Source organism: Balaenoptera ricei, chromosome 8 (genome assembly GCF_028023285.1).
Source record: "Balaenoptera ricei isolate mBalRic1 chromosome 8, mBalRic1.hap2, whole genome shotgun sequence".
In the NCBI taxonomy this organism is placed as follows: domain Eukaryota; kingdom Metazoa; phylum Chordata; class Mammalia; order Artiodactyla; family Balaenopteridae; genus Balaenoptera; species Balaenoptera ricei.
The window spans coordinates 70,750,803-70,769,758 of NC_082646.1; the positions used below are offsets into that span (position 1 = coordinate 70,750,803).

Genomic DNA, 18,956 nt, shown 5'->3' on the forward strand with positions numbered 1-18,956 from the left:
CGCCTAGAGTAAATACGATGCTCCTTCCGGTTCTACCTGGTCCCTGTTCCAGTTGGCTGGGTGACAGAGATGTTGGTGCTGTAATCAAGTCCCTTTCCTTCCACAGAGCTACCCTGGTCGTCCTCCACCTTAGAAGAGCACATAGAAATAAACGTGCCTCTGTGCCTCCTTGTACCTATTCCAGACTCCAATGGCCGAACAGAGAATGGACATTTCTTCAACTATCAGCGACTTCATGTCCCCAGGCGCCACCGACCTCCTCTCCAGCCCCCTGGGCACCGGTGGCATGGATTGCAACCGGAAACGCAAGGGCAGCTCCACGGACTACCAGTAAGGCCTTTGGGCTCGTCTTCCTCTGGCTAAACTTGGTGTCGGCTCACAGGCATGAACATCTAGGGCCTCTACTGTCCCTCCTGGAAGAAGGGATCCTCTCTGTGAAAAGGGGTGGGAATGAAAGATCCAACTCCAGGTGGCCACACAGTAGTTGATTTTGCCCTTTATCTTCCCCCTGGATTGCAAGCAGGAGGGAGCTTCCAGTACTGCTGAGGTGTTTACTCCCTGCTCCTGTCTCCAGATTGTTCCACATCGAGGGAACAAGAATAGCCTTATAAGCCAGGTTCCACATTTTACCCCTTTCTTCATTTTCCTTTGCTCTTTTGAGCAAGATGGCTCAGTCCCTGGATGTAACCCCAGTGGTTTCAAAAAGAGCTTTGCCTGAAGGCCTCTCTCTAGGAGGACATCAATGGCTTACTTAATGTTTGTGGAGTGAATAAGTAGAGGTCATCTCTGGAAACAGTATAGGAACAGTGATATCGTCCTTAAACGTTACTTAAATTAGTGTGTTCCTCTTATATTAAATAGTACTTTTCTTTTTAGACTTGATGGCTTTTCTTTTGAGTAAGTAAATTTTCACACTTATAGTCAACCCTTCTGTAGCTGTACGAACATCTAGGGAATAAGTCAGCATAGAACATCCAAAGGCACGTTTTGTTTTGTAGAGGCAACTGTGTGGAGTCTTGCCCAAATGTCCATTTGAGAGGTTTTCTTCTGTTTAATGAGGGAAAATCTCCAAGGAGGTATCCCCCCTACAGCAGATGTCCTTTCTGCTGAAGTTCACAGGTCGAATTTGGGGAGCACAGTGGCTGGAGGTCAGATGCCCACTAGGAGATGCTATGAGTAATATGTAAGTGATCCCAGATGATTAAGAGAGTGGACGCCCAGGGGATGGAGAGTGGGTGTGAGGACTGAGAGGGTGTTCTTCCATGGCAGTAACTCCCCAGCAGGGAAACTAGATGTTTTCTGTGGAGCCTTTGTCTTGGGCCAGTGCCGATGGAGGCCTTGACATGTTCTAAGACCTCTGCTATCTAGATCTGTGGTTTCCAACCTTGTCTCCATCCAGAACTTTCAGGTTTCCCGCATGGACTCCAGTTTGCAGGTCTTCTGTAATTCATGGAGACCCTATTAATTAAGCAACCATAATCCTTTTCTTATCATTTTAATGTACTAAACTCATACCTGAAGGGCAGAGCTTCTTTTCACCTGAGATGATCATCTGCCTCAGTGAGCAGATACAAGTCTAGACAAAAGGGAAGAGAGAGTTGTCATTTTCCCCTGTGTCCTGTAGGTTTTCTTCTGAACTTCAGGACTAGCTAGAGAAAGTCTCTGCCCGTGAGGAAATCGAGGGCTCTTGGTTGGGAACCACCGTTCTAGAATGCCCGTGACGTGCCTCAGTGCTCCTGAGAAAGTTGTTTTTGCCCTTGAGATGAGATTGTTTGGAGGGCCATAATCCATCCTTTCTTACGGGAGAAAGGAGGAGGCCCAGATGGTGGTCAGTGCCCTCCTGAGTGATTTAGGGGTTGGAGAAGGGTGTGAGCTGACCCAGGGGATTTAGAACTCCTTCCTCTGAGGATTTCAATCTGTTTTCTACTGAACCACAAGGTGATGTGAAAACTGGATTCTGGAGTCCATGCAAGGAAGGCAGATCCCTGCTGTGGCCCCAGGAATCTCTATGGCCCCCAACCCCATGCCTCCCTCTGTCCCAGTTCCTCAGGGCTCGGGGTTTCCCGCTGAGCTGAGAACCAGAGCATTGGGTAGCAGTGCCTTTGAAGAGCTGGCTTGGGGCTCTGCTCAGTACTTCTTCGTGGGTACTTTGATTTCCTCTCCTCACCTCACCCACCATTACCAAATATATAGTATATTTGATGCTTGATGTGTTTTGCAAATGAATGAACCCCATTTATCCAGAATGATGGGGGGGAATGAGGTGTTACAGTTACTCAGATACTCTGGTTACCTAAGAGTTTCCATAAATGCCATATGTCTTCCCAATTTTCTCAAACAATCAATATGGTACAAATATGTTAACACGCAAACTCTATTGAGATGGTATATATAACTTTTGTTTGGTCTGGGTTTTATAGTAGGTTCAAGTTGGTTTTGTTTGTTTTATCAAGAGTCAATACTATGACTATTTGAGCTTTCTAATTGCTTGGTTTCTGGATAAATGAGGCCTTCTGTATTATGATAAGAAGCTATTTTGTAGGTCTTAACGGTCACATTCTCTTTTGTTTTCTCAGAGAAAGCATGGACACAGACAAAGATGACCCTCATGGAAGGTACCATGAATCTAGTCATTTGGACTTCAGCATCCTTAGAGCCATTTTCTTTGCATAATTAAACATTCTGTTACTTGGTGCAGGTTCCATCCATGTCCTTGATTAGGGATAAGCAAGGAGGCCTTGAGCCTATGGGCTTGAACTTGTCTCCCTCCCCCCACCCACGGTGTGGCCAACAACCAAAGCTCTTGTGTGTCGTGTAGAGATGACAGGGATAAGGCAGGGAAGAAAACAGATGTGTAACTCTGCTGTCAATCTCCAGGGCATTGTGTTTCTTCTTTTTTTTTTTTTCCAGGTTAGAATACACAGAGCACCAAGGAAGGATCAAAAATGCAAGGTGAGCTTGGACCCTCATTCTGTCTATAAACTGTCCTGGTTTGGTTGCTTGGTGTGTAGCCAAGGAGGCTCTGCATATCTGGTCCTTGTCTGTCAGACGGTCTTCGACACTGTCACATCCTTAGGGAAGGAGGAAGGGGATGGGGGGCCCGGGCTTGATGTGGCCTTCTGCCCCTCCCTCCATCCCTCCAGGCTGAGCTGCCTTCACTCTTTGCTGTCTAAGCACAATTAACCTGAAGGGGACTTCGGAGGGAGCAGAAGATAAATCAAGGCTAAAGGTTTTCTCTGTCTTCAGCAGGTTACTCCTTCCTGACTTAGGGCCCTTCAGGGAGACCTGGCTCAGTGACTCAGTTCCCCGGGCTGTCCCAAGCCTCTGAAAGCGCCCTTATTGCTCTGCAAAGTGCAGTTGAAGGCCAGACCTGGGGATGCCCTGCTCCCTCAAGGAGATTCTCTAACTCCGTCCTTCCTGCTTCCACCCATGCCTGCGACTCCTTTCCATGCGGATCCTGAGCTCTCCTGCCAGTAGCCCCAGGGCCATTTGAGTCTGTATTGTGACACAGAACCAGGGGCTGCAGAATTTGACCCGACACTTCTGGCTTTTCCCTCATGGACCAGCTTTGGCGAGAGATCCCACGGTTCTGTTGCTATGGCAGTGGCAGCAAACTACGTTTCCACTGTTGACACACCTCTTTAAGGGGACAGTCACAAATGACAGGTGCAAACCAGTCAGGGAGGGAGTGTGTGCCCATGGAAGTGTCACACTGACTCGGCGGGCAGCAACTCCAGGGAGGAAGGCATGTGACATTCCTCAGTGGAAACTCTTGGGGACAGATGCAGCAAGTGCTGCGTCTAGGTGGGGTCACGGCCGATCCAAGGACGGCAGCGTTAGTTACCTGGTGTCTCAATCAGTCGGCCTCCGACAGGCCACACAGCAGCCTCCCCACAAACCTCAGAGACAGCTTAGCGCGGCGCCCCCACAGATGTCTGTTCTGGATGTTTTGCCCTTTGAATCCTCCACCTCCCTTCTTTCCTTCACCCCCGTCTTAAAATCCAACTTTATCGGGGCTGAGAGGAAGAGAAATGAGAAATTAACAGCTCAGTTTACTCTGAAAAGACAGTTTTTGTAATATTTCTCAATTCTAAGGATGAGGTGAGCATAAAAAAACCTAATACTGACCTGGCAGTGAGCCCACTTTTTTTGGTGACTTAGTAGGAAAACCTAGTTTGAAACATTCTGCAGATTCTAAATTTGCCTTGACAGATGAATATTGAAAACAGCTATAATTTATTTTCTTCGTTTCCTTGATGCTCTGTTACATTTTACAGAAATCATTTTTCATATTGTTGTTCAGGGAAGCTCACAGCCAGATTGAAAAGAGGCGTCGGGATAAAATGAACAGTTTTATTGATGAACTGGCTTCTTTGGTACCAACGTGCAACGCGATGTCCAGGAAATTAGATAAACTTACTGTGCTGAGGATGGCTGTTCAGCACATGAAAACATTACGAGGTGAGATCCCGGCTTTTATTGTCCTTTATGCCCTTGCTCACAAATGTTACCACCCTTACCTAGAATGTTCCCGAGTCCCCTTAGGGACAGGTGTTTATCACTTGCAAATGTGTAGCCTTGAGTAATATGCCTGTCATTTTCAGCGGTAGACCTGATGCCAAATGAAACGATTATTGAGCTTCTGTGTGTATCAAGACGCAGTTTTGCAGCCCTACATCTCCAGAGGGTGGAGGCTATGTCCTGTGCATGTGTATGTGCACATACATATCCGAGAGGACACTGCTGAAGTCCCAGCTTGTGCATACGTGGTGCCTGGACCCCACCCATACCATGATATACATCAGAAATGTAGGTGCCCTTAGTGACACAGGAAAGTCAGTTTCAGTTTTGAAGAGGAAAATTCATCATGGTTCCTTTTGAAGAGTGAGTCACTGGTTGGTGGGACTTGCTGCGTTTTATTGTCAGGAATGAACACTGATGATATTTTCATCTTCCTGGAATTTTCCCAAACCAGATCAACTCTTTCTGAGGGAAGCAGTGTTTTCCTTCTTTTCTGAGTGCGGGGAGGGTGAGAAAACAGAGGCAGAAACGTGGAAGTGACTTATCCACACCGCAGGAGAAATCTGAACTGTATCAGGCATTTTAGTGACTGCGGTTCCTGGAATTTTCCACAGCTAGTCTTGGACTATTTGAGGAAATTGGAAAGTGGGCGCTCACTCAGATCTCTGACCTGTGTGGTAAAAGAATTACGTCTTTTATATTTCTACAAAGCCACCGGAAAGAAGGAGTAGCTGGTTTTGTCTGACTTTTAATCATTATTCAAAAATATAAATGTTGTATCCTTTGCCCGGAGAATGGCATTTTAAAATTCATATTAGTGAAGATAGAGATTAAATCATTATAACTAATTTCTGTTACGTTGGAAGGAAAAGAGTGGCAGAGCTCAAGTTACCCTAAAAAGCAGGGACGCAGGTCAGTAATATGTGCCTTGTTGGTTGATAATGAAAGTCAGGACACGTTCTGTTTCCCTCCTTCCCGGTGGTACTTGGAATTGTTATGGACCGTTTCATTTTACTTCTTCACTCTTTTGCTAACCATTCTGCAGATTCCAAGTCATTTCCTGCTGGCATTTTTCTCTAAGTTATTCTCCTGAAAGATGCCAGATTGACAGCCTTTTAAACATAAGTCTTGTGCCTTTCAGTCCTGGGAGCTCGAGTTGCACTCACTGAAGAAATGCATTTCTCCAGGTTGCCAAGCTCATTTAATTCAACCCTGATGAAGAGGAGCTCTCCGTAAATGCCTTCTACAGGGTGTTTACTCCGGGCCTGGCAGTCTGGATGATTTCCCAAGAACATTTAGAGTGGAGATTTGAGCAACTGCTAGACAACCCATTTAATATAGATCTTGGGAGGAGAGAACCTCCCAGGAGTCTCTACCAGTTTGCTTCTAGAGCTGCCTTCTCTCTTAGAAGCAGTTTTTTAACTTGTGTCAGCTCCTGATTTTCACTATAGTGACAAAAGCAAGCTTGCTAAGTCTCCTGTGGGCAACAGTGTTTGCTTTTCGGTGGAATTCTCTTTGGCATTAGAGGCTCCTGTCCAAAGTCAGATCTAGCCCTGTCTCCGTTAAGGAAAAAGAAGACAAAATTTAGATCCCAAGTGGGTAAGGAGTAGGCCGCATCTGGAAGGTTTGAGGCAGTCGAATGGAATGAGACATCTGAAAATACAGTGTTCCAACGCTTTCTCTTTTTTCCCCTGTAAGGTGCCACCAATCCATACACAGAAGCAAACTACAAACCGACTTTTCTATCAGATGATGAATTGAAACACCTTATTCTCAGGGTATGTTGCAATTATGGGATTGTTTTACACAACATTTATTTTTACAAATTTCAGAGTTAAGTACCAGCGTGTGGGAATTTGATGTCTCAGCACTGAACTTGCTTAGGCTCACTTCCTCTTTTGGGTTCTCCACCTTGTTCTTACTGTTTGAACAGGCTTCACATCTCTTCCCTGAGACCCTCCTCTTCTACCCTTGCTCAAGCAAAAATTGAAGGTCTACGCTACTGGGACTTTAAATCAGGAGAGCAGGATTTTGTTAAAATAGGCAGTAATGAAGAATCCCCTTCCTGAATAGGAAGGTTTTAGAAAGGGACTGAAAGTGAGAGCAACTGAGAATTTCTCTCATCACTTAACCACTAGCACAAAAACAGCCACCTAAATCTTTATACCAAAATTCCATCAAAACAACCGGCTTCCGAAGACACCATGGCCCGAGGAGGAAAATAAGTGGAGGAGGCGATGCTTTCCCCTGCTTGACTGCAGTGCTCACTTTCTCCTGCCAGACTCTGCAGAGAGGCAGCTGAGGTGGCACTGCGGGAACCTGGCTTCTGTGCGGAATCAGCTCTGCTCTGGGTAGAACGAGATTCACTTGGAAATTGAAGGGAGAGACACCGAATTCAGAAACATGTCCTCTTGCAAACTGTGAAAAGAGAAACAGAGAAGCCTAACTTAAGGCAAAGATGCCTGCCCCATCTCGCCACAGCCAGGGCTGACGTCGCTTCTCTGAGCAGAAGTTTGCAAAGGCCCGGCACAGAGGCTAGTCCAACTGGATGTTTGCATCTTCGCTACCCATTTTCAGCTCACGCTGGCTTCAGGCCCTCTGTAAGCCTGGCCTGCCTGCTCATTCCAATAGACTCTGTCCATCCCCTCGTGGCATGCTGTATTAACTGCAAGGAACAGAAGACGTGATGAATAAACAGGGCTTTGTTTCTCCAGCATAGCCAGTCCTGGGGTAGGCTGTGAGGGGCTCGTATAGAGGTTCAGTGAGGTCAGCAGGAGCCAGGCTCTTTCTGTCCTCTCACACAACCCTGCTGAGCTAGCATGCAGCTTGTTGCCTTATTGGCGTGAGACGGCCTGTGCCAGCTCTCAGTAGCTGATCAGCCAGAAAAAGGGCAAGGGAGGCTCCAGGCCAGCTGTCTTTTGTACCAAGAAAGGATGCACCTTCCTGGAAGCACAATAGTGGACTTCAGCTTATCCAGAAGATGTCACCTGGTCCCCCATAGCTGCAAGGCATGTTGCAGAACAAGTATCGTAGACGCAGGCACGAGGGAAGGGGGTCGGGAGCAGCGGTTGCCACACATACTTTCTGGAACCGCATCCGTCTGCTAGATTTCCCTCCAGGAGTGGCTGCCACAACCCAGTATGGAACTCCAGCTGTGGCCTGGTTGGCCTGGGGTTGGATCGCCTGGTAGCCTCCCTTGCAGTAGAAGCCATCTTATTAGTGCCACATCCGCGGTAGCTGTAATAGTGGCCCTCCCCGGCTCTCTTGTACGTGAATTATTGTTAGGCCATGTTTTTTCCATCGTGTGTAGGTGCAGTTTTTTTGAACTTCTCTTTCATCTATCCAATAAATATCTATTTATTGGATAGTCCCATGTTCCAGCTTATCATTAGCGATCCTTCAGAGCTTCATGTGACTTGTAGCTTGGATAGGTATGTCTTCTGTCTTCCATTTTCATTCATTAACTAATTCAGCAAACATTTTAGTACTTATTGGTTATGCATGGCCCTGTCCTACAAACATCCAATCACTGATAAATACTGTAGGGTGGGACCAAGGCTTCTCAGGAAGTTGGCGATGGTCATTTGGTTACCTCTCAAGGCACGCTCGGAAGACCCAACTCTGCCCTCACCTCTCCATCCTTTTCATAAAGATGTCCTTGTTCTCAGGCAGGACTTGCTGGAGTTAAGATGTAAACTATATCTGCAGCATCTCCAGAGAGACCACGGGGGCCGGCTTCACGGGCATGCAACCTACGCAGTCACACAGGGCCTGGCACTTGGTGTAATGCTCCGCTGTTGCCATCTTGAAAACTGTATTTGAGAACAAGGGTCCCTGCATTTTCATTTTGTACTGGGCCCTACAGATTATGTAGCTGGTCCTAATTGCCATACTGATAATTTGGTACTTTTTAAATTTTTATTTTATTTTATTTTATTTTTTTGACTGTGTTGGGTCTTCGTTGTTGGACGTGGGCTTTCTCTAGTTGCGGCGAGTGGGGGCTACTCTTCGTTGCGGTGCGCGGGCTTCTCATTATGGTGGCTTCTCTTGTTGTGGAACGTGGGCTCTAGGCACGGGGGCTCAGCAGCTGTGGCTCACGAGCTCTAGAGCTCAGGCTCGGTAGTTGTGGCGCACGGACCTAGTTGCTCTGCGGCATGTGGGATCTTCCCAGACCAGGGCTCGAACCCGTGTCCCCTGCATTGGCAGATTCTCGACCACTGCACCATGAGGGAAGTCCAAATTTGGTGTTTTTAAAGAAAAAAAAAAATATGTGTGTATATGTATAAAACCAACTCTTTTTGTGATGACGAGTGCTTAATAATTGTCTTGGTGCTTTTCTGAATGATTTCCTATTAGATGCCCACACTTATCAGGGTCTGGAATAAGGGTTTTAATGCTATCCAAGCTAAGTACTTTATCTTGGGCTTGCCTTTTCTGCTCTTCTCTCTCAGACAACGTTAGTGGTGATTTGTCTTCCCTGATGGAACTTTTCTCACATCTCTGGCTCATCTCAGTGGCTGTGAAGTACTGTCTGATTCCTTGCTGCTTCCAGGTGCCCAGTTCTTGGGAATTTGCTTTAACAGATGGCAGGGTCCACTCAGATGATGTTTGAACAGTTTGGCAGCAGGAACTGGACTTCCACTTTTCCTTACCAGTGCAAATCTGACTAATAGCGTTCTTTACTAAGTGCTTTCAAAATATCTTTAATAACCGGCGTGTCAAGGAGCAGTGAACCTGATCAGTTTATAGTGTCTGAATCCTGTATGTCCCGAGTTTTGAAAACGGGGCGGCTGCTTGGGCTCCGTGTCATTCATTAACTTAACACCGTCCTCCCTGAGGGCGAGCCTGCCCTGGTCTTCCTGGGCCCCGTGGCGCTCGTGTTCTCACCCTTCTGCTCTCTGGCTGTCCCCTCAGCCCCGGCTCCTTCACATGCTGGTGTTTATCTGCCCGAGTAAAGCGGTGTCGAAATGTTTTGTGCCTCCCCTGCGCTGACCGTATTCACCAGCCTCTGGAACCTCCCCTCCCTCCCCTGCATGTGTTGAAATCCACTGCACTCGTGTCACCAGTTTGGGCCTGACTCTGCCCAGCATTTCTTCCAGGATGTCACGGGCACCTTCTTCCCAGGCACCTTTTGTGCCACATCACTTCATTAATGAAAAGCCTCAAAATACTCACTTCTCTCGTTAGATATAAGATTGTCTGCGAGGCAAGTGAGGAGGTTATTAATACCCTCTTTTTTTGACAGAATGAGGCTCCCGCAGATGGTGCTTGGGAAGTCGCTTCCCCCTCACTGTCATCCCTTGCCCCTGGGCCAGCTCAGAGACCTAACTTAGGAAAGGATCATCCCCAGCTGCCTTCTGGCAGGACAGCCTGCCAAGCCCTCTCACAGCAATAGTGAATCTGTTCCCCTTTTACGCACTTCTTTTATCCCAGCACAAGTGCATGTACCATTCTGTTACCTTCTGGCACATGAATTCATTTCCTAGTTCTTTGAATTAAACTGCATCCCGAAGGCCCTTTTGTGGAAAAGGGAGTAGGTTCTCTAGATTCTTCCAAAGGACAGACTGCGGCCCAGCAAATAACAAGATAATGACGCACTGTGATTTAGACCGTGGTAGCTGAATATAGAGCAAGTGCACGGTAGAGAGCAGAGCGCCCTCCCCGGCACCGGCAAGGCCCCAACGGGAGTTGGGTGGTTGCCCGCCTGGAAAGTTGTGGATAGGATTCAGTCACACATGCACAAAACATGCTAAGCTCTCAGGTACCATAGCTTTGGTATTTACCTGCTTCAGTGTATCCAACAAATACTGTCCTGTCTCCACACCTATCTTTACTGGCCCTTTGGATTTTTACCTGTATTTAAAGTGAAGAAGAGGTGAAAAGGCAGGGGAAATTTTTGCTTTTCTTTTCTTGTATCATTTAGGATACAAACAGCCCAGCCCTGGGTCAAGGGATAATACTTGAGAGCAGTATTTCTCGAGCCTGTGTACGTTAGAATCACTTTGGGGTGGGGGTAAGGGTGGGATGGGGAGGGGGTAATAATCATACTGGTGATCTAGCCCCATTCCAGACCATCAGCATAAAAAACCAAAAGCAAACCCCACTTCAAATGTTGAGAACCACTGTTCCCAAGAGCCCCCTGGAAATGGAGGTGTTCGAGTTGAGGACAGATGGAGGCTGCGATCTTGGACCAGGGGGTTTCTGATCCTAAAGTTTCCTTCCACTCTCAGATTCTATGATATTACAGCATCGTTATACTTAGAGCAATGAAATGGATTTCTCTGGACCTTCATGCAATCAAAGGAAAATTCTTAAGCTGAGTTCTGCTTTGAAACAGAACTTACTCTAATGGGACTTTCCCCTGTAATCATTAGATAATACATGTGTATATATCTGCCTTGGAGAGAATCGTACTATTCTCGGAAGGCATTTGTTCTGAACATCCTGTTCTCAGGATACCTGTGAAACTGTCAATGACTGCAGTCCTGTGCTTTGGATGCTTAGAAAAACAATCCTTATTTGCTATCAGAGTGACTATAAATCATGTTTCCTAAAGTGTGATAAATTGATTATCCATTTCTCCTGATTAGGCAGCAGATGGATTTTTGTTTGTCGTAGGATGTGACCGAGGGAAGATCCTCTTTGTGTCAGAGTCTGTCTTCAAGATCCTCAACTACAGCCAGGTACTGCTCCTGCTGGCGGCGGGCAGCCTCACAGCAGCCAGAAAGGTCACCCCACTTCTCAGAATGATTATGGTGGACAAGTGACATGTGAAACGCTTATATATTCCCCCACCCCATCCTTCGTCCAGAAAATTCTTTACACAGAAATGAATATAAACTTAGAAGACTTCCTTTAATGTGCTTCCCCCACTGGGAAGTTCGACCTTATCAGCATTGTAACTTTCTCACTGCTGCAAGATAAATAGCCCACAGTGTAGGGGTAGGGGGGGCAAGGGGCTGTTTGACAAGGAAGACAGGTAGGCAGACAATACAGTACCAGGGAATAAGAAAAATGGGAATCCACCCATACTGTGTTTACAAGGATATGTCACTTATTAGCTCTATTGAACCTCAGCGTCCTCTAAAAAATGATTGTAATAATCCATACAATCTATGACCGTTTGTAGGATCATATAAGATAACCTTTTATAAATGCTTGTAGAACAGAGCTTTTCACCTATTTTGTCCCTAGAGTTTTTACTCGTTTTTTTCATTCATTCACTCATTCACATGCTGGTATTTGCATGGAAACTTAGTAAAGCAGAATCAAAATAACATTTATATAAATTAGAATGAATGTAAATTTAATGTTTCCAAGGTGTTTTGCTCTTTTTAGTCTTAGAGCAAAGCTATGGAAGAAGTTATTTTTATCTCTGCTAACAATTAGGCTAGTGAGGCGAATAGTATGACACAACTTGTTTAAGAACAGAGGTTTAATGGAGCTAGAGCCAGAGCCCACGCCCTACATTCCTCCCTCTGAGGTCTTAGAAGGGAATCTGTGGGCCTCAGAAATAAATGAAAAGGAATACATACTGAAAGACTTTTGCCTTAGAGGAGCATGAACTATTTATGTATGTGGTTGAGCCCTTTTTCCTCCGTGTCTTATCAAAACCACACTCCCGGTGCCTCATTCATTGTGTCTATATCTAGGCAAAGTGACTGGACCTGTGTACATGTTAACACATGAAATATTTGAAATTCTCGTGCTTAAAAATGCAGAGTAAAGGCCAAGCCCTTGTTGGTTAATTTATGTTCCACATGCCGTTGACTTGTCCTTTTTGATGATACATTCCCACAGAATGATCTGATTGGTCAGAGTTTATTTGACTACCTGCATCCTAAAGATATCGCCAAAGTCAAGGAGCAGCTCTCCTCCTCTGACACTGCACCCCGGGAGCGGCTCATAGATGCAAAAAGTGAGTTTGGGATCCGCCGCTGCTTCCTCAGCTGCCTGCCAAGACGGCTGAGCGCCGGGCTGAACAGTGTGTGCGGACCTCAGCCTCTGGGTTCCTACCTCTCTGCCCTTTATCTGGGTCCCAGGTGCTGGCTTTGGCTAAGTGGGATTGTTTATGTTACTTTGTGTTTGTTTCTCTTTTGTTTTACATAAAGAAGAAAAAAATTCAATGTCCAAACTCGTGAGAGGAAAAACAGCTACTTTCATTTGATTCTTTCTGATTTTTAGTCATTTATTTTTTTCAGAATCTAGAAATTCCAAGTTGTATGTTCCTGAGTTAATAGGGTTCACATCAGTTTGATTTGTTCCCCCTGAAAAAATCACCTCTCTTTATCTGAGTTGCACTCATGCAGCCTCATAAGATGAAAGTAAGAAAACTTCAAGTGTAAATATGACGCTTCTTTGACCAAAATGGTTCCTCATTAGATGCGCCGCCGCCCGCCTCCCTGCTTCCTTCTTGCAGCAGTGGAGCCACCACTCGCGTTCTCCCCCAGCTTCCTGCTCCTGCACCCGCTCCCTGCCTCCTGTGTGAGGCCACAGAAGCTCTCTTCTCCTTCAGCCCCATGGGGGTGCTGTGCACTCCAGCAGTTAAGAGCACGGACTCTGGAGTCAAACGCAGGGCTCGCATCTTGGCTCCACCCTTTACTAGCTGTGTGATCTTGAGCAAGTTACTTAACCTCTCTGTGCCTCAGCTTCCTTATCTGCAAAATGTTACCTATTTCATCGAGTTGTTGTGAGGATTTAATATGCTAGTAACGGAGTACATAGTTTCCAGCACAGAGTAAGCACAACGTGGTATTCACCTTGGCCCAGTGCCATCATAGCCTAACTAGTTTCTTGCTTCCAAGCTCTCCATTGTAATCTCTGGAAGGAAATAACCACCAGAGGACTCTCCTTTAAATCATCCTTTTCACTAAGGCACTCCTCTTCTTCCTGTAAGTACAATGCAGTCCCTGGTACCTGTTGCCCTTTATAGTCTGGTCCTGCAATTTTTTTAGTGACCTCAGAAGAGAAAGATGAATGCTGTTTGGTCCTTGCCTCTAAAGCTCTTACCATGTAGTCAGGGAGACAAGGAGACAGCACCATTCATAATAGGTGCAGCCATAGATGTAGTACCAGGCATAGAGAACGATGATTAATTCTCACGTGGGCGTGGGTACAGGCATCACGGAGCAGGTGACAGCTCCAGGTGGGTTTGAAAAGATGAATTAATGTTTGCCAAATGATGAAGGGAGGAAAGGAGCAGAGGAAATGATTTGTGGATGGCTGCAGACGTGCGGTGCTGTGGGCTGCCGGTGCCACTGGAACAGAACATGGGGGTAGGGAGAGGGCTGGACCACGAAGACCTTTCCATCTGTGGGGACACAGTGAAGGGCTGTGAACCAGGCAGGGCAGGCTCGGATTGGCATTCGGGGAGGATCACTGAGGCAGCAGTGCGGGAGGTAGGTGAGAGCAGGGAGACCCAGGAGGAGCCCCCGGCAGTAGCCATTCCTGTGATGGCTGCTCCTGCGGCGGGCAGTGGGCGCTTGTTCCCCCCAGACGTGATCTGCAGCCTCGGCTTCTGCACCGACAAGTAGCCCATGTTTCTGTCAGGATCACAGTCATGCTTTTTCTCCAGAGATTCTAATTCAGTCGGTCCAGAACCATAATTCAGACCACAGATAGGAGCCAATTTATATGTGAAATTTATATGATTTAAAATTTTCTGGTAGCTACGTTTAAAAAACTGATAATAAATGCAGAATTATCTTTAATACTGTATTTTATTTAACACTAAATCCAAAATGAAGTCTTTTACATTTTTTTTGGTACTAAGTCTTTGAAATCCTATTTTTATTCACACATACAGCACACCTCCAATTTCAAGTTCTCAATAGCTGTGTGTAGCTAGTGGCTACCGCACTGGGAAGCACAGATCTAGAATGGGGTCCCAGAATCTGCAGGTTGATGAAGCATCCGGGGGTTCTGGCGTCCAGCCAAGGTTGAGAACTTAAGGCAGTCCTGCTGCCTCCTTTCCATTCCAGTATCCAGGTCTTGCCCATCCTCCATGTCCCAGTCCACATGCTTCCGCCTCTGGGAAACACCAATTTTTTCTGCCATTTACTTGGCACTGATCACTCATACGTCACGTTGTGTTATCATTAGTCTTTTCCTGGTGAACTTCCATTTCCCCTCCTCAGCCGTCCACTCCTGCTGGACGGGAGCCCTGTGTGTATTTCTTTATTCCCTGGAGCACCTAGTCCATTCATCGGTCGCTGCATTCTTCGTGATCTGTAAGCATTCCGGGTTGACAGCGCCCCTGTCCACATAGCATCTGTTAAGGCCTAGACTGAGGAGAAGGGTTATTGTCACGTCATTGTTACAGAACAGGGAGGCAGGAAAGAAAAGACTTTCTTCAAGGGCACACTCCCCCTCCTGACAGACAACACTACCCTCAGTTTATCACATTTTGTGTATTGATTTGCAGCTGGACTTCCAGTTAAAACAGATATAACCCCTGGGCCATCTCGATTATGTTCTGGAGCACGGCGTTCTTTCTTCTGTAGGATGAAGTGTAACAGGCCTTCCGTAAAGGTTGAAGACAAGGATTTCCCCTCCACCTGCTCAAAGAAAAAAGGTAACCACTTAACAGTTCTTTAAATCCTATCACAGGTGGAGCGCTCAGCAGGGGGTGGGCTCAGAGCAGCGGGTCCCAGGATTGCAGCCAGGACCTCACTAGCCCCCCTTCAGTGGGGGCGGCTGGGGAGCAGGGAGGAGCTGGAAAGCCCTGATGGTGTCACGATGACAGAGATCTGTGGGAAGGCTTCCTCTGTTTAAGTCCTGTTTGTTTTCCTGTAGTTGGGAAAGAATACTCTAAGTCACAGCCCCCTGCTTCCCCAGCACCCACGAGCCCACCAGAATTATTCTAAGTTCACCAGTGCCTGCAGGTGGCTACGTGCAGTGGACACCTTTCATTTTTCTTCCATTGTGAAGTGTTTCTTCTTCCTGTCCTCTCCCCGTCCGGGCTTTCTTCCTGGCTCCTTTTGTTGCTTCCTCCTCTTCTGTCCCCGGCCTTCTTCTCTTAAGAGTAGATGTATACTCCTCCATAGGTAATGTCATCCGCCCCCTTAGCTTTCAATGACATTTATATGCCACTGACTTCCAAGTTCATATGTCTAGCCTGCACTTCTCTTTTGAACTCCAGATTTGTAAATTAACTGCTTATTTAATCTACCTGCTTGGGCATCTCGAGGGCATCTCAAACGTGATATATGTAGAAGTAACCACCTGAGCTTCCCCTCGAAGGGAAATGGCACTACTGTCCATCTAGCTGTGCGTGCTAGAAGCCTGGGGGGCCCCCTCACCCCCTTTCCCTCCCTCCTGATGTAGTCAGTTATAAGGTCTTGCTGCCACGAGTTGCCCCTGCAGAAGTTACCTGAAGTATGTTGCTCCGTCTCCATGTTTACTGTTACTGTCCCTGGATTGAGGCTGCCCTGGATCTCACAGGCCTGCTGAAGTCGGCTCCTCACGCTTTGCAGCCCCTCGCATGGCCAGAGTGACCTTTCTAAAAGCAAATCTTGGGGCTTCTCTGGCTGTCCAGTGGTTAAGACGCCACGCTTCCATTGCAGGGGGTGCAGGTTCAATCCCTGGTTGGGGAACTAAGATCCCGCATGCCGCGTGGCCAAAAAATAGAAGAAAAAAAAAAAGAGCAAATCTTCGTATCAGTCCCCTGTTTCAAACCCTTCAGTGGTTCCCGTTGCTCTTGAAGAAAAGTTTAAAATCCTTCATGTGACTTTGCAGACCACCGCCCTGACACTACGCCATACGTTTGAGACTTGCTGACCTCCTTTCGATGCCTCCAAACCCTTTCTACGCAAAGTCTCCGTACGCTCTGTCACCTCTGACGGGAATGCCCCTCTCTCGCCACCAGCTCCCCTCCCTGACTCACTCGAGCTCGTCCTTTAGAGTGGACCTCAATGTCTGTCACTCACTCCCTCCCTCAGGCTGCCTTATGTCTGCTTGTAGCACCCTGCAGGGTTTCTTTCTAACACTTGCTTACAGTTGCAGTTATGTAGTTATTTGTGATTATTTGTTTAAAATATCTCTCCCCCATTAGCCTGTGAATTCCACAAAGGCAGGTCTGATTTGTTTTCCACTGTTTCCCAGTAACGAGCACAGACCCGATGCTTGGTAAACTATTCCATAAGGAAGTGTTTACCGTTGGAATCCACAGGTGCTCCACACTTAATGTGTCCCAAATTGAAATCTTTTCTCCCTCTCCTCTAAAACTTGCTCTGTATTCTCTGCCCTGAGTCAATGAATTGTGTAATACCAGCTAACCACTCAATCTGAAAAAGTTGGAGTCATCTTTATTTTCTTTTTTCATACCAAATCTTTTGATACTCATACCAAATCCCAACAGTTCAGGCTCAGAAATTTCTCCTGTGTCCTCCCCTGCCTCATCTTCACGGCACTGCCATGGTACAGTCCTCAGCATCTCTTGCATATCTTCCAGCACACCCATCACTCTGCTCCTAGAACATCCAAATCACGATGTGATTTTGCTGTTTCCCCACTTAAATACCTTCAGAAGCTCTCCATTTCCTATCTGAAAAAGGTTAACACATTTGTGAGCCAATAATCCAAGGCTCTGACGATACGCTCCCAACCTGCCCTTCCAACTCTACCCCCAACGCCTCCCTTTCCCTTCAACCACACGGAGCTCTTTGCTGTTTCCTGTACAGGATACCTCTTTGTGCCTTTGTATGTTCTCAAACCTTTACAGATTCTGGTCCGTTACCCAGCGTTCATCCTTCTTGATCCACCTCCTTCATAGTTCTTCGGGGCGGCCTTCTTCTCCCCAGGGAGATTTAGCTACTGCTTCCTTGGTGCATGTGATGCCCTTTTGCTGTAACCAGCTCTACAAGGCGTATATGACACTGGATGATACCTCTTTTTTCTGTCTTCTCTCTCACTAGATGCTAACTTCTGGACAGTAAGGCTTTGGTTTTTATATTTTGACTCCCTACCTACATCCCCCGACTAGGCTGCCTGTGCCTCCAGGCCCCAAAGCCACACTGACATTGACCATGGACTTTGCTTTCTAGCAGATCGAAAAAGCTTCTGCACAATCCACAGCACAGGCTATTTGAAAAGTTGGCCGCCCACAAAAATGGGGCTGGACGAAGACAACGAACCAGACAACGAGGGGTGTAATCTCAGCTGCCTTGTCGCCATCGGACGACTGCACTCTCACATGGTTCCACAACCGGCGAACGGGGAAATCAGGGTGAAATCTATGGAATATGTCTCTCGGCATGCAATAGATGGGAAGTTTGTTTTTGTAGACCAGAGGTAAGAGTCTGCACATTACCCTTGAACAATGGTGGTAGAGGATTTTCAACCCTGAGTAAAGCAGAGAAGACTGGGCCATCGGCTGTCTTTCTCAGGGATAGAGAGAAGGAAGTGATGGGCGTATCTGCTGAAAAATGAGACCCAGTGGGTTATCATCATAAATACAGAGGTTTTTCTCCATGTCATTCGTTGGCATGTAGAGACAGTGAAGTGGGGGTGGTTTGATGTCCATGGCTGAAAGAGAAATAGTAGGCACAGTATGCTATCTGAATCCATGGAAGGTTCCAGGACCATTAATTACTGTGATTGAAATTCTGGCTTGTGGGACTCGGAAAAGATTATCTAGTCCTGAGCTGTCAATACAGTCAGTCATCTGCTATAGTAACCCCATACGGCAATTTAATTTTAATTTAATCAATTTAAATTAAATTAAATTAAAAATTCAATTCCTCAGGCTCACTAGCTACATTTCAAGTACTGAGCAGCCGCATGTGGCTAATGGTACCTGTGCAGAACATTTCTTTTTTTTTTTAATTAATTTTTATTGGAGTATAGTTGATTTACAATGTTGTGTTAGTTTCTGCAGTACAGCAAAGTGAATCAGTTATACATATACATATATCCACTCTTTTTTAGATTCTATTCTCACATAGGTAGAGGAACATTTCTATCTTTGCAGAAAGTTCTGCTGGACAACACTGATCTAGTCCAGTCTCATTTTTTATGGTGGTTGAACTGAGGCTCAGCCTGAAGCCTGGCCTTCTCCAGAATTCACAACTCATTGGCAGTGGACCGGGGCTAAGAACCCAGATGTCCCCAAATTTCCACTGTTCTCTGCTGCCTCCTCAAGAGTATTCACAGGGTAGTAATTTTTCTGGCTATTAGATACAGTCACTAAATACTGGAAAAGGAGGCAGCCACCTCTCAAGGTCCTTGTGGGCCCTGCTGCTGGAGCTTCTGGTGTTTGGTCATCCTGGTAAAAAGCAGCCGGTAAATTGGAGAAGCTTTGCCCTGGAGTTTAGAGTTCTACCACATTTTTATCTAATACAGTTACTACTTCTAAACCTCCTAAAATTTGATATCTTGTGCTAACAGCCCCTTTGAAAGGATTCTTTGCTTTCTTTCCCTCTGTTTTTATAGCCCTG

At 46.4% G+C, this 18,956-nt stretch overlaps 1 protein-coding gene across 12 annotated transcripts in view; it reads left to right on the plus strand.

Moving 5' to 3' along the window:
• Nucleotides 1-18,956, plus strand: part of BMAL1 (basic helix-loop-helix ARNT like 1) — a 103,720-nt gene that overhangs the window by 71,635 nt on the left and 13,129 nt on the right. For 7 of the 12 annotated variants that reach the window (XM_059931169.1, XM_059931166.1, XM_059931174.1 and 4 more), the window contains 9 exons: nt 185-330; nt 2,577-2,615; nt 2,911-2,952; nt 4,304-4,461; nt 6,220-6,299; nt 11,112-11,204; nt 12,322-12,439; nt 14,945-15,094; nt 17,565-17,811. In XM_059931169.1, the coding sequence (XP_059787152.1) occupies nt 191-330; nt 2,577-2,615; nt 2,911-2,952; nt 4,304-4,461; nt 6,220-6,299; nt 11,112-11,204; nt 12,322-12,439; nt 14,945-15,094; nt 17,565-17,811 (1,067 nt within the window). In that variant the 5' untranslated portion in view covers nt 185-190. Of the gene's footprint in view, nt 1-106; nt 331-1,094; nt 1,184-2,576; nt 2,616-2,910; nt 2,953-4,303; nt 4,462-6,219; nt 6,300-11,111; nt 11,205-12,321; nt 12,440-14,944; nt 15,095-17,564; nt 17,812-18,956 lie in introns of those variants that run through there. The other 5 variants (XM_059931173.1, XM_059931175.1, XM_059931177.1 and 2 more) reach the window with 4 other exon arrangements.